At 47.8% G+C, this 13,545-nt stretch overlaps 1 protein-coding gene across 5 annotated transcripts in view; it reads right to left on the bottom strand.

Annotated features, from left to right (window-relative positions):
• Positions 1–13,545, bottom strand: part of UPF2 (UPF2 regulator of nonsense mediated mRNA decay) — a 766,220-nt gene that overhangs the window by 373,576 nt on the left and 379,099 nt on the right. For all 5 annotated transcript variants that reach the window (XM_069627785.1, XM_069627784.1, XM_069627788.1 and 2 more), the window contains exon 10: positions 9,189–9,302. In XM_069627785.1, coding sequence (XP_069483886.1) covers positions 9,189–9,302 — 114 coding nt within the window. The remainder of the gene's footprint in view (positions 1–9,188; positions 9,303–13,545) is intronic.

A 13,545-nucleotide genomic window follows, 5' to 3' on the forward strand; every position in this document is an offset into this window, starting at 1 on the left:
CATTTGCAATGAATGCTATGGATGCCCCCGTGCCTCGAGTAGAGTGTGCTCTTGGCCTAAAGGGCAGTTCTCTCTTAGCAAGAGTATAGCAGAGAGTGATGCATTGAACAATCCATCTAGAAATAGTGGATTTTGAAACCGCATCTCCTTCTCTTCCTGCTGCCACCGAGACGAAGAACTGATTAGTCTTCCTCAGTGGTCTGGTTCTTTCCATGTAGAACATGACCGCTCTGCGTACATCTAGTGTGTGCAGAGTCCTTTCTCCCAAATTGGAAGGATTTTGAAAGAACGTTGGTAGTTCTATAGATTGGTTTACGTGGAATTTAGAAATAAATTTCGGAGCAAACCTAGGGTGAGTGCGTAGAACCACTTTATCTTTGTGAACTGTAACGAAGGGGTCTAGAATAGAAAGAGCCTGAAGTTCACTTACTCTCCTGATGGAGGTGATAGCTATTAAAAAAGCAGTCTTAAGCGTGAGGTGTTTAAGAGATGCTTTGTGCATGGGTTCGAATGGAGAGCCCATGAGTCTGGTAAGTACCACATTAAGGTCCCATCCGGGAGCTGGGTCAGCTATCGGGGGGTGTATTCTCTTTACTCCCTCCATGAAGGCCTTTATAACAGGGATCCTCCACCACGACACTGAGTTGGGAAGTGGTGTATGCAGAAAGTGCAGCTAGGTGGACTTTAATGGAGTTAAACACTAGACATGAATCCAATAGGTGGGTCAGGTATAGGACCACATGTGTGGGAGAGCAGTCAATAGGGTTGATGCTTTTACTCCTGCACCAGATGACAAATCTTTTCCACTTGCTAGAATAGCAGTGGCGAGTGTTCGGTTTTCTGGCTTCCCTGAGGATGTCCATGCATCTTTGCGGGAGTTGTAGATGTCCGAACTCTATGATCTCAGGAGCCAAGCTGCTAAGTTCATGTTCTGGGGGCATGGATGCAGAGTCCTGCCCTTGTCCTGAGACAGCATGTTGTACGGGCAGGGGAGTTTTACTGGGGGGGATAGAGACATCTCCATCAAGTGAGCGAACCATGGTTGTCGTGCCCACATTGGGGCCACTAGTATCATGGTCACTTGTTCCTGGTGCATCTTGTGCACCACTCTGTTGAGAAGGGGAGTCGGGGGAAAAGCGTAAACAAATTTCCCTGACCATTGCATCGACAGACCGTTCCCCTTGGATTGGTTCTGGGGGTACCTGGAAGCGTAACTTAGGCATTGTGAGTTTTCCAGGGTTGCGAACAGGTCTATTTCTGGGAATCCCCATTGTGTGAAGACGTCGAAGACGATGTCTTCGTGCAGGCGCCATTCGTAGTCTTCGGGCAGGGGGAAATCTCTGCTGAGACTGTCCCCCGGGTACATGTAGTGATAGTAGGAACATGTCCTGTTTGAGAGCCCACTTCCATATATTCTGGGCCAGCTTGGACAGGCCTGGAGAGTGGGTGCCCCCTTGCTTGTTGATGTAGTACATGGCTGTGGTGCTGTCTGTAAGGACCATTACTGTTTTGCCTTGTAGGTGTTCCTGGAAGGCTCTTAGCGCCTTGAACACAGCTAGTAGCTCCAGTAGATTTATGTGTTTGGATGCTACGTTCGGAGTCCACACTCCGTGAGCAGTCTGATGGGATAGGTGCGCCCCCCATCCTGTGAGGGATGCGTCTGTGGTTAGAGTGGCTTCCGCCGCGGGTGTGGCAAAGGGTTTCCCTTTTTCCATGTTTTCCTTTGTCCACCACCGTAGCGAGAGAACCAAGGCTTGCGAGACCACAACTAGATCCTCCCATAGTCCGCTGGCCTGACACCACTGGCTGTTGAGCCACTCTTGCATTGGGCGCATGCGCAGGCGCGCGTGAGGTACCAAATAAATACACGACGCCATCATTCCTAGCAAGCGCATTGCTTTGCGTACCGTCACCTCTCGACCGGTCACATATTGAGGGATTTGAAACAGCATGTTTTGGACCCTCTCTTTGGAGGGGAAGACGAGGCCGTCCTTTGTTTGAATTAGAACCCCTAGGAATTGCTTGATTTGACTGGGGTCTAAACTGGACTTCTTTTCGTTGATGGAGAAGCCCAACTGGAACAAATGGTCTACTGTCTTTTGGGTATTGGAGAAGCATGTTTCGTAAGAATCCCCTGTTATGAGCCAGTCGTCGAGGTAAGGGTAAACTGGGATGGACAACCTGCGCAGGTGGGCCGCTGCCACTGCCAGCACCTTCGTGAATACCCTTGGTGCTGATGCTATGCCGAAGGGTAGCACTTTGAACTGGTAGTGTTTGCCCTCTATCATGAACCTGAGGTATTTTCTGTGCGCTGGCAACATTAAAATATGAAAGTATGCATCTTTCATGTCCAATGTTGTCATGTAATCTCCCTGAGAAAGCATTGGGATTACTTCCTGTAAGGTTACCATACGAAACTTTTGGGGTTTGATAAACTTGTTCGCTGGGCGCAGATCTAATACAGGGCGCATGGTTAGATCCTTTTTGGGTACAAGGAAGTACACTGAATAAATACCTTCCGTTACCTGAGATAGAGGCACGACCTCTATGGCTCCTTTTTCCAGCAGTTGTTGTACTTCTTGGAGAAGGATGGCAAGATGTTCATCCGTGGGCTACGGTGGAAAGTACCCAACGGTCTGACGTTATCTCCTCCCATGCAGGAAGAAAGGATGTTATCCGGCCCTCGACCGGTGTTGCATGGGAGGGGACGCGAATCTTCGCGTCACTTGGAGTTGTTGGGGGCTTGGGAGCCTCTGGGGGTGGATCCCCGACCTCTCCCTTTACCCCGGCGTTGGCCTCTTTGGCTGTACTGCCCACTATTGGTCTGGTAATTGGTGGCAGGGTATTGTTGATGCTGACTTTGTTGTTGTTGTTGGCGTTGGCCACGAAAAAAGCGTTTGTTGCCATAGCCGCGTCTGGCAGTGGGCTTAGAGATTTGGTCAAGAGTCTTGATAGTATCGAACTCTTTTTTAGCCATCTCTAGAGCTTCATCCACCGCTTTTCCGAAGAGGTTAGAGTCTTCCACAGGTTTATTTATTAAAGACGCCTGTGTCTCCGGTTTAAACCCTGAGTTGCGCAGCCATACATGGCGTTTTAGGAGTATTCCCTGCACCAGGGAACGTCCCGCTGTTTCTGCCGCGTCCAGAGAGTTCTTTACAATGCTCTGGTTCACCTGGGTTCCTTCGCCAATAGTTGAAAGTAGGCGTGTACGTAAAGGCTCCGGTGCTTCCTCGGCGTCCTTGCGCAGTTTGGCCCACTGCGCGTCTGCATAGCTAGCAAGCAAAGAATTGTTGTTCGCAATTCTTGCTGAGAAGGCAGCCGAGGAAGTTACTCTTTTTGCAAGGGCATATAGCCTTTTGCCCTCCTTGTCAGGGGGTGCCTCACTGGTGGAAAGTGGTACCCCTGCCCTCTTTCTAGTATTAGATACTACTAGGGAATCCGGAATGGAATGTCCCCTAATGTAGAGCGGGTCTGAGGGAGAAGGAGTGAAAAGTTTTTCAATTCTCGGATTGACCCCTCTGATCAATGCGGGAGTGGCCAGCGAAGGGATGATTCTTCTCTTCACTGAAGCTAGGAGGGGAATGGTTTGGCTGACCGGGGGTTTCTCTTTAATTACTTTTTCCACAAAGTCTAATTCTGGAGAGAGCTCCCCAGTGTCCAGTTCAAAATGTGCTGCTGCTCTGCGCAACAGTGCATTGAAAGTGGGCTGATCGTCAATTGAAGACGTGTTCCTAACCGGTGAATTGTCAGGAGGATTTAGGTTTAGGACATCAGTGTCGGAATATACTGATGGGGATTGCCAGGGGTGCGAAGGTCCTTCTTCAGTGTCTTCTCGGAAGCCTTCTTCTATAATGTCTGGCCTGTCTCCCAGACATTCCTCCTGGTTCTGTCCTTCATCGTCCATGAAAACATCCTCCTCCTCCAAGTATTCTTCCTCTCCAGTGAGGTCGTATACGTTATGGAAGTCTGAGGCTGTGTCCACCTGGGGATCGACTAGCCTCGGATTTTTGGCCCTGGGGTCCTCCTGAGGCCCTTCTCTAGTCCTCTTGGGAGTTTGAGAGGTCTGGGTATTCATAAACCTTTCCATCCTCTACATACAGAGGTGGAGTCTTTCCATGGTTTCATGGGGTACCCCAGAGCGGTCTGGCGGGGGAAAAATAGAGTCATCTAGCTGGAAATGGCTCGACCTCTCCCAAAGCGTCGAGGAAAGTGTCCCGTCGCCCTCCGAAAAACCTTCAGGTGTGCTGGGTGACCCCCCGACTGAAGGGGGTAGTCCCTGCCTTTCTTCGGGCTTTTTCGGCGTGTCTTTCGACTTATGCGTAGCGCTCGACGTGTTCTTCGGCGTACGCTTCTGGGCGTCGGCTACAGCGATCCTCGCCAAGCTTTCGGCGACTCGTTTGTCGGCGGAAGCTTGCGTTTTCGACGCTATGGGTGTCGAATGCTCTACGGCGGTATGCGCCTTCTGTTGATGCGCGCCGGCCGATGGTTTGGGGGCGGCGCTCTTATTTGCCGAAAGCCCAGTCGCTGGTCGCGGCTGCGAGAGGGGCTTCGAACCCGAACGGTCCGAGGAGGCCGCCGGTGGAACCTGCGTCTCCTTGGGCGCCGAAGCTCTTTTCGTCTTAGACGAAGTAGAGCCATTGGTTGTGTGCTTATGTGAGTCTTTGTGTGCGTCAGTGTCGCCGGGGTGTTCATCCCCATAAGCAGGGCGTGAGCCGAGCCCGTCGGGGCCGGGGACAGACGACGAAGCGCGCAAGCGCTCCTTAGAGGGGGTTTCGACTTCCGTAGCGGAGGTCGTGTTATCGCGTTCCTCGTCACTGTCGGTGGTAGCAGCGGCGGGTGAACCTTCGGCCTTCGACATCGCGTAGGCCGCCCACCTTTTAACCCTACGGTCTTTTAGAGTTTTAGGCTTAAGAAGCCGACAAGCCGCGCAACCTTCCTCCTTGTGATCGAGGGGCAAGCAGCGGTTACACCGTGAATGCTTGTCCTTCCAAGTGAATTTGCCTTTGCAAAGCGGGCAAAACCTAAAGGGTGTCCTCTCCATAGCCGAGGCAATAAATCGCGATAAGCACCCCAAGGGAAAGGAAGGGGAAAGGGAAAGGCATTCTCAGAAAAGACCCAGAGATGTCCCACGACCCCACTCTCCCTACTGTATATGGCCTGCGAGGCGAGGCCACGTGTTCGGCAGCGCCGAAGGATTTCTTCCGCTCGACCCTCCGTCGAAGATTTTGCTCGGCGGAGAACAGCTTACAACTGCGTCGAGGGAGGGATTATTAATATTATGTGAAAAAACGACCAAAGGTCGAGGAGTTGCAATGTCTCTCGAGGAGCTCCGCGTGAAGGCGACCAGAAGCTGGGCGGAAAAAAACAATCTGAGGGACCTCGACGCGTGAGGGATTGTGGGTACAACGCACGTCACTATAGGGATAGTGTTTCAGACACGCCTTGTCGACGTCCCCTTTTCGACTACGAAAAACAAAATGCAATACTCTGCAGTGACCACTGGATGTCGGACCTATGCACTGCATGTGATTCTAAGCAGATTAACAAACATCAGAAAGACCAATCCTGAGATGAGTGTCAAAGAAAAGGGTTCAAGAATAAAACAATGGTTACACAAATATTCTGAAGCAAGTAAGTACCTTTTAACCCTCCAATGCAAAGTCAATTAACCCTTCCCTGGAGGAAAGGTAAAGCAAAGAGTCAGATGTAAGAAGTGTCTTTCAGGGAGCCAGGCCAGCCAATGTTAAGTTAGCAAAAGTCTAGGTGAGCTGAAGCACTTGCAGGTAAGTAAAGGTCTTGCACAATGTTTTAGAAGTCTTTGTAGAAAAAGTAGAATCATTCTAGGGCCACAAGCTGTGAGGCTTGTGAGAGGCAAACATGCCAAGGCAACCAAGACAAGTCTCAACTGAGAGCATGTAAGGCTACACAACAAGAGTTAAGTCCTCTTAGTTTTAAAGTACCTTTGGTTAGAAGAAATGGTTCCAGCTGGCTACTGTTCCTGTACAGCTCTGCAGATCCTGTTCTTGGGCCTCAGCCGTGGGGACAAGAGGGAGGACTTCTTGGGACTCCTGCACTGCAATGGGATGGTTCAATTCAGCTGCACTTTGCGGTTTCAGCTCCTTGCCTCTGAGCAAATAGCACTACCGCGGTTCTCGCCTACCACTATGGACTTCCCTTGCATCTGGGGTCCAGCACTCTGAGGTGGCTCAGGCTTGGTCAGTCCTCCTTCCTGGGAGTCCAGAGGATCTTCCTGGAGCTCGGGTCCAACTCAAAAGTGATGCACCCAATCTGGTGTTCCTCTCCCTGGCACTTCGGTGCCAGAAGCAGCAGCAGAAGTACAGCCAGCTCCGAGAGGATGTCCAGACGAGTTCACTTTGGGTTGATTGGTCCCACCAACCCAAGGGGAGAAATCGTCCTTGCAGAGCTTTTCTAGTCTAGGTGAATTCGGAGTTTCAGTACAGCAGCAGGTCTTTACTGGGCACACCAACGGTCCAGGGGTTGCAGCAGGCATCATTTCCAAGTTCTTCTTCGGACTCCTTTGTCCAGTGGACGACTCTGCCTTCCAAGCCAAACAGCCTTGCCTTTTATGCAGGTTTCCCCCATTCATTCCAGCTTAGCTGTCAATCACACAGCAGGGTGGCTGTCCTTGCCTTGGTGCATTCCTGGAACCAAGGGGCTTAAGCACAGGGAGTTTCAGCACCTCCCTCACTTCCTGCCCCTGTCAGACACCCTGGAGCCAGAGGCGGGCTTCACTTGTGAACCCCGCCAAAGACAAAACAAACAAAGGGACCAAACCTGGTTTGGCGCACAGAGTAAATCTTAAGGACCTTTCCAGCAAGAAATGGCAAAACCAAAAAAAACAAAAAAGCCCAGGGCCATTTTGACAAAATGGGTTACCCATGGGTGCCTTACTGCAGCTAGGTAACCCCTCCAGCACCCTATTGTAAGATAGTGTGTGCTGGGTCTAAAAAGTTACAAAATGTAAGCAAAGTCAATTTCACTTCACTGCTCCAAGAGGAGGTATTTAAACCTTTGGGAAATCTTTGCAGGTGCTGTGTGCCACAATGTAAACATGATCACTATGGAGTTTGTCAGACTCCAAAGTCAAAAAGAAACAGATTCCAAATCACACAAAAATACATGAGTGAGAAGAAGCGTCTCACTCTCTCCAGGTTAAAAATTAAAAAGTCCTTAGTTCCAGCAAAAGTGCTGGTGGTCCCTAGGGTAGAAGGGAATTAAAACATTTCTGAGAATTCTACCCAACATCTGCTTTTTGTAGAAGGTGGCAATGTATTTATATTAAATTTCTGAATAATAAATCACTAGAAGTGCAGCTTTGCCATTGAGTAAACTTGTGGCCACAATAATCGGTCTTTTACTGTTACTAAAATATACCAGAGGGGGCGTGAGGAGGGGACCAGACACCACGTTCCATTACACGGAAGTTCAAATACAACACAGCAGGGAACACGCCACGCCATCACTCACAACAACTAGATGGACAATAAAGGAAAGTGGCAATTAAGATTACCTACAGGAATGCCAGTTTAATAGAACAAGACCTGCAACGGCCTAGGATATATAACCTACTAACCCAAGCTCAAATCTCTGCAAACCTAACTCACCCGAAAATCCACACAACCATCTCTCGCCCTGCAAACTGCACGCACTTCACCACACTCCAACAACTAACAAACACAAACCGCACCAACCATACGCAAGGTGAAAACCATACTGAAGCCGCCAACAGCACACCACTTCTCTCATTTTCCTACTCCCTCTTCACCCGACTAACATAACCCGCTCCACCTTCTTGTTTTGCAGATCCGCCTCAGCGCCTGGGGACCAATTCCGTTGGTGACGGTGCACAGTATAAATACCTTTAACATTTAACATATACAGCCAGCCTATCAGGACTGGCCATCCAAACACTCTGGCACAACCACACATTACTGGAATGGGGCACCTGGAGGACCCTAACAAAGTTTAAACTGTATCAAACACAAAGCAGGAAGGACTGTGTGGGTTCAGGAAGAGCCTCAGTCAGCAGATGTGTCTTTTTTGCCATCCTCTATGGTCCGCAGTCAAAAAAGGCCACAGAGTAATATGGCCTTGGTAGCCAAATCTCTAATGGTAGCGATTTTGACACTAAGGCCATTTTACTCTGTGGTCTTTTTTGACTGTGGGCCATGGAGGATAGCAAAAAAGACATCTGCTGACTGAGGCTCTTCATCTATCCATATCTATGGATATAACCATTGGCTTCAAATGCAGTCAAAAGGAATACATCTATGCTGAAGCCATTAAATGGGGGGCTGGGGGAGAATGGGTGTGTAACTTGCAGGCGACAGCGGGTGGTTACAAAAGGTGCGTGTTTACTATAGTAAAAGAAGAATACCCGAGGAAGACCTTTCTACAGGTAAGCCAATCAGTGAGCTTAACAAACTTACAAATAGTTTTGTTTGGCACACAGCATCAATCAGGCTGTGGTCCCTCCAGACTTCTTTATTTACCGCCACTGCTCTAGGCCTCACCTGATAGCAAATGAAGCAAATGCAAAGCACAGCGAAAACACTGCCAGTAGACATGGTCAGGTTTTGCTGGTTTCCACAGAAAAGCGAACTATAGATTTCAGTGGGTTTTTACCAGGTTTTGTCAGTTTAAACCTATACCCAGAAGGCCTATATATGCACACTAGTAGAACAGATTATAATTCTCCCCATCACGGCTCACTCATCGCCTGCAATGACTCTCTGTTGTAGAGAAATAAGCAGCAGTCAGATGCATCATAAACGTGTACTGCTTTATTCTACATAATCAGCAGTACAAACAAACAGATAAGGCAGTTCCCAGCTAGTCCGTTATCCGAATATGTGGTAACTACAACTGACACTACAGAAACTACTGGAGCCTCGCACACTCAACATTGTACCATCTCGCACACTCACCCACTTTCTCCCTCCTGAGCAGAGAATAATAAAATAAGATATAAGGGCTTAAATAACCATGACATCTCAAGCCTGCATCATATTTCAAGCCATGCACCCTACGTATTTCAACAGGTCTGAGCCAGGTGCAGGTGATTAAAAAAAAATCAGTGCTGTGAAAATCACAGTGCCTGGACAGCAGAAAAGATAGAATAATGCATTGAAGTGCGTGTATGCAAACAGAGGCAAACTTCTACTTACTTTCAAACAATGAAGAGTGTCATTTTTAGAAAACATCTTAAACTTGGCAAGCTCTCCAATAAATCTCACAGTCTTGTTCTTCGTTTCAATATTTATCTGATCCTTTTTTCTCACCTAGATCCAAGAAAGTAAAGAGAATTTTATCAGTATATTTGGAAAAATATCTAGTACATTTAAAAGTAACTAAATCCTATGGACTAATATTTCTGGCAGCATCTTACTGCATTTTCTTTTCAGCACGGTTCATGCTCAATGAGACTGATGTGCATTTATGCGGCATCACTTCGACTTTGGGCTGCAATATGCCGTGGTCTTTATTTAGATTCTAGAAATGTTTAGGTGTTGCATGTCAGAAGTGAAATGCTCAAGAGGTGTGTTAGGAAGATTCTTACATGACCCAGTGGGGTGGGCTCTGCATCCATGTAACCTAATGGTAAAACAGAATTCCACCCTAAAGCAAAGATCAGACTCTCTAATTGTAGCTGTAGCAGAGCAGTGAGGTTGTATCAAGGGACGGAAGAAGGCTGGCAGTGACGTACAATTATTCCTAAAGTCACCCCCAAACAATAAACCAAACTAGTGTACTGAAAAATATACACTTAGTAAAATCACACAGATGATCTATAAGGTCAAAATAGGCACTTAGGTTAAACCTAACACCAGGTACAGCTTAGGGAGAAAAACAGTAATGGCCAGTTAACACCCAACCCACTCACATCCCTGAAATATAAGTCTGCTGCCTGGTGATAGACACTCTACATAAAAGGCATAAGATGAGACAAGGAGTAAAGCCTAGATAATAGAAACATGCATTGATTTCATTATCAGGACACAAATGCCCAGCATGTGTCAGTCAAAGGATTCTGCCTACACTCATGTACACAGTCTTATGAATAATGCATATGCACACTATTCCGTTGTATAGCTCCTAGAGGGAGGAAACTGGATTACACAACAAACCCTAGAGGGGTACTACAGGGCTAGTTTCACACAACCCAGACTTACAAGGTCATAACACTTGAAGGAGTGAAAACATTTAACAAGGAATCACTGTAGCTCAAGACGCAGAAGGAATAAGTTACTTACCTGTTACTCCTGTTCTGCAGCATTGGTATCTTTCATGGATTCACATGCTCTTTAATATTTGACGATGGGGACATCGTCAAGCTGGGAATCCTCGGTAATATTAAAGCAGTTTACCATTCATCTTTTAAACTGCTTGCCCCTTTAGTGCCTGTTAGGGCAGGTTTACTAAAGTCCTACTTGGAGGTAAGACTTGAGTAAGCTATCCCAGTGGTTTGTAAATCCCCAACTCTTAGTATCAGTCTGTACTAACTCAGGACCTTAGTAGAGTGGCAGAGCAGTTAGGCTTATCTTAAGAGCAAGATATGAGCTTTAGGTAATGTAGAGGAGCAGGTTGGACACCTTCTACCTGGCCTCCGCTCCCTTAGCACCATCCCATGACAGACGAAGAGCCACAAGTGGGAACCCATGCATGATTCCTTGCACTATTCCTGTACCACGTCAAGTATTTGAGAGACGATATGCACTCAGTCAACCATTTAGGGTGTACCCACAAGCTTACATAATGGAGGAAAGTTACCAAGAAGGATGCTCATTGCCGAGCTGTCGAAATGCAGCCACGAACAGAATGTAAGACGTCAAAAGTCTGACCACAGCAAAAGAATGTCAAAGATAGAAGAACCTATGCTGAAACAATATGAAAATACTTAAGGATGATGATGTAAATGAAAAACTAAGAAACATGCATTCAATGATGCAGTAATCACGAAGAAGAATGAAGTGACACACTGGTCAATAGCTGTAAATACATAAACACAAGGTAGAAAGAACATATAGAAGCTTGCTTATGAGAGAGATATATGGGATACATTACTCACCGTAATCGTATTTCTGATGCTTGTATCTGCTTAGATTCACATGCTGTGCATAGGCCGACATCTAGTGGAAGCTGCGGAGTATTACGGTTTGTTTTTCGAAACTCGAAAATGGGCGTCGACACAGGCGTGCCAGTAATACTATCCCTAGTGTGACGTCCACTGTACCCAAGATCCCTCACGCGTCTAGGATCCTCAGATTGTATTTTTTCTGACATGAGGAAGCATGAGGAGTAGCGTGAGTACAGATAATCCAAGCAGATAGACAGAAAGGTAAGACTACAAGCAATCATGCGCCTTCTCTCGGAGGGGAGTAAGGGTGGGTCGCATGTGAATCTAAGCAGATACAAGCATCAGAAATACGATTACGGTGAGTAATGTATCCCTTCTGAGGCTTGTGGAATCTGCTTAGATCACATGCTGTGCATAGATTAGCGAGCAGTACCAGAAGAAGGAGGTGGGATGTGAGAAGGGTCATGAGCAAACAGGTGTATTAGAACCGCTTGTCCCACTTGTGTATCTGCCTTGGAATGAGTGTCAATGCAGTAATGCTGAGTAAAAGTGTGAATAGAGCTCCAAGTAGCTGCTTTGCAAATGGTGTCGAGGGGAACATTTGCAATGAAAGCCAGAGTGGCCCCAATGCCTCTAGTAGAATGGGCCCTTGGCGTAAAAGGCAGAGTTTTTTCTGAAAGAGAGTAACACAGCTATATACAGTTGATAATCCACTTCGAGATCGCGCCTTTAGAGACGCGATCCCCCTCTCTGCCTGTAGCTACGGAGACAAACAGTTGATCTGTTTTCCTTAGCGGTCTGGTTTTATTTACATAGTAGAGGACCGCCCTACGCACATCAAGGGTGTGTAGTTTCACCTCAGCTGAGCTTTGCGGGTTCTGGAAGAAAGCCGGAAGCTCGATGGACTGGTTTACATGGAACTTAGATATAAATTTAGGTGAGAACCTAGGGTGTGTGCGTAAAACCAGTTTGTCTTTGTGGATAGTAAAGAAAGGATCCTGCACTGACAGAGCCTGAATTTCACTGACCCTTCTTATAGAGGTAATGGCTACTAAGAAGGCCGTTTTATAAGTCAGGTGTTTGAGACTACTTTTATGCATGGGTTCGAAAGGGGGGCCCATGAGCTTAGCTAGCACCACATTGAGGTCCCATCCTGGCGGTGGGTTCGAAATAGGAGGGTGAAGTCTCTTTACTCCTTCCATGAAGGCTTTAACTACTGGTACTTTCCACCACGATACTTTGTTATGGGATGTGGTGTAAGCCGAGAGGGCTGCCAGGTGTACCTTCAGAGAGTTAAAAACCAACCCTGCGTCCAGCAGGTGGAGCATGTATGTTACAACATTGGAAGGAGTGCAATCAACTGGGTTGATTTGTTTATTCTGGCACCAAATAACGAATCTCTTCCACTTGTCAAAGTAGCAGTGCCTTGTGTTTGGCTTCCTGGATTCTTTTAGGATGTCCATACACCTCTGTGGTAAATTGAGATGCCCAAACTCTATGACCTCAGGAGCCATGCTGCCAGGTTCATTGAGTTGGGTTTCTGGTGCACTGTTTGACCTTGTTGCTGGGACAGTAGGTTGTACCAGGCTGGGAGTTTGATGGGCTCGCACACCGCCATCCTGCGTAGGTGTGGAAACCATGGTTGTCTCGCCCACATGGGAGCAACTAGGATGAGCGTCATCGATTCTTTGTTCATCTTGTACACCACCTTCCTGATGAGAGGAGTTGGTGGAAAAGCGTACGCAAACATCCCTGACCAGTTCATCCACAGGGCGTTCCCTTGGGAGTCTGGCTGGGGGAACCTGGATGCAAATCCTGGGCATTGTTTGTTTTCGCTTGTGGCAAATAGGTCTATAGTGGGGAAACCCCACTGAGAGAAGAGATCTTCTACGATATCTCTGTGAAGGACCCATTCGTGTTCTTCTGGGAGGGAGTCTCTGCTTAGGGTATCCGCTAGGGAATTGAGCTCCCCTGGAACATGTTGTGATGACAGGAAGATGTTCCGTCTGAGTGCCCATATCCAGATTTTCTGGGCAAGCTTGGACAGATTTGGCGAACGAGTCCCTCCTTGTTTGTTCAGATAGAACATGGCTGTCATGCTGTCCGTCCGGATTTGCACCGACAAGTTTAGCAGATGGGGCTCGAACGCCCGAAGCGCTCGGAATACTGCCAGAAGCTCTAGCAGGTTGATGTGGTTCTTGGCTTCTGAGTGAGACCAGAGACCCTGAGCTGTGTGGTGGAGATGGTGAGCTCCCCACCCAGTCAGGCATGCATCTGTAGTCACCACTGCCTGTACTTCGGGATCGTAAAAGGGTTTTCCTCTTGCGAGATTCTCTCTTGTCCACCAGTGTAAGCTCTGTACGAGTGTTGGCGAAACGACCACTAGATCGTCCCACTGACCACTTGCCTGAGACCACTGTTTCGCCAACCATTCCTGCATGGGACGC

This window comes from Ambystoma mexicanum, chromosome 12, assembly GCF_040938575.1.
Source record: "Ambystoma mexicanum isolate Mex_15411 chromosome 12, UKY_AmexF1_1, whole genome shotgun sequence".
Classification (NCBI taxonomy): Eukaryota; Metazoa; Chordata; class Amphibia; order Caudata; family Ambystomatidae; genus Ambystoma; species Ambystoma mexicanum.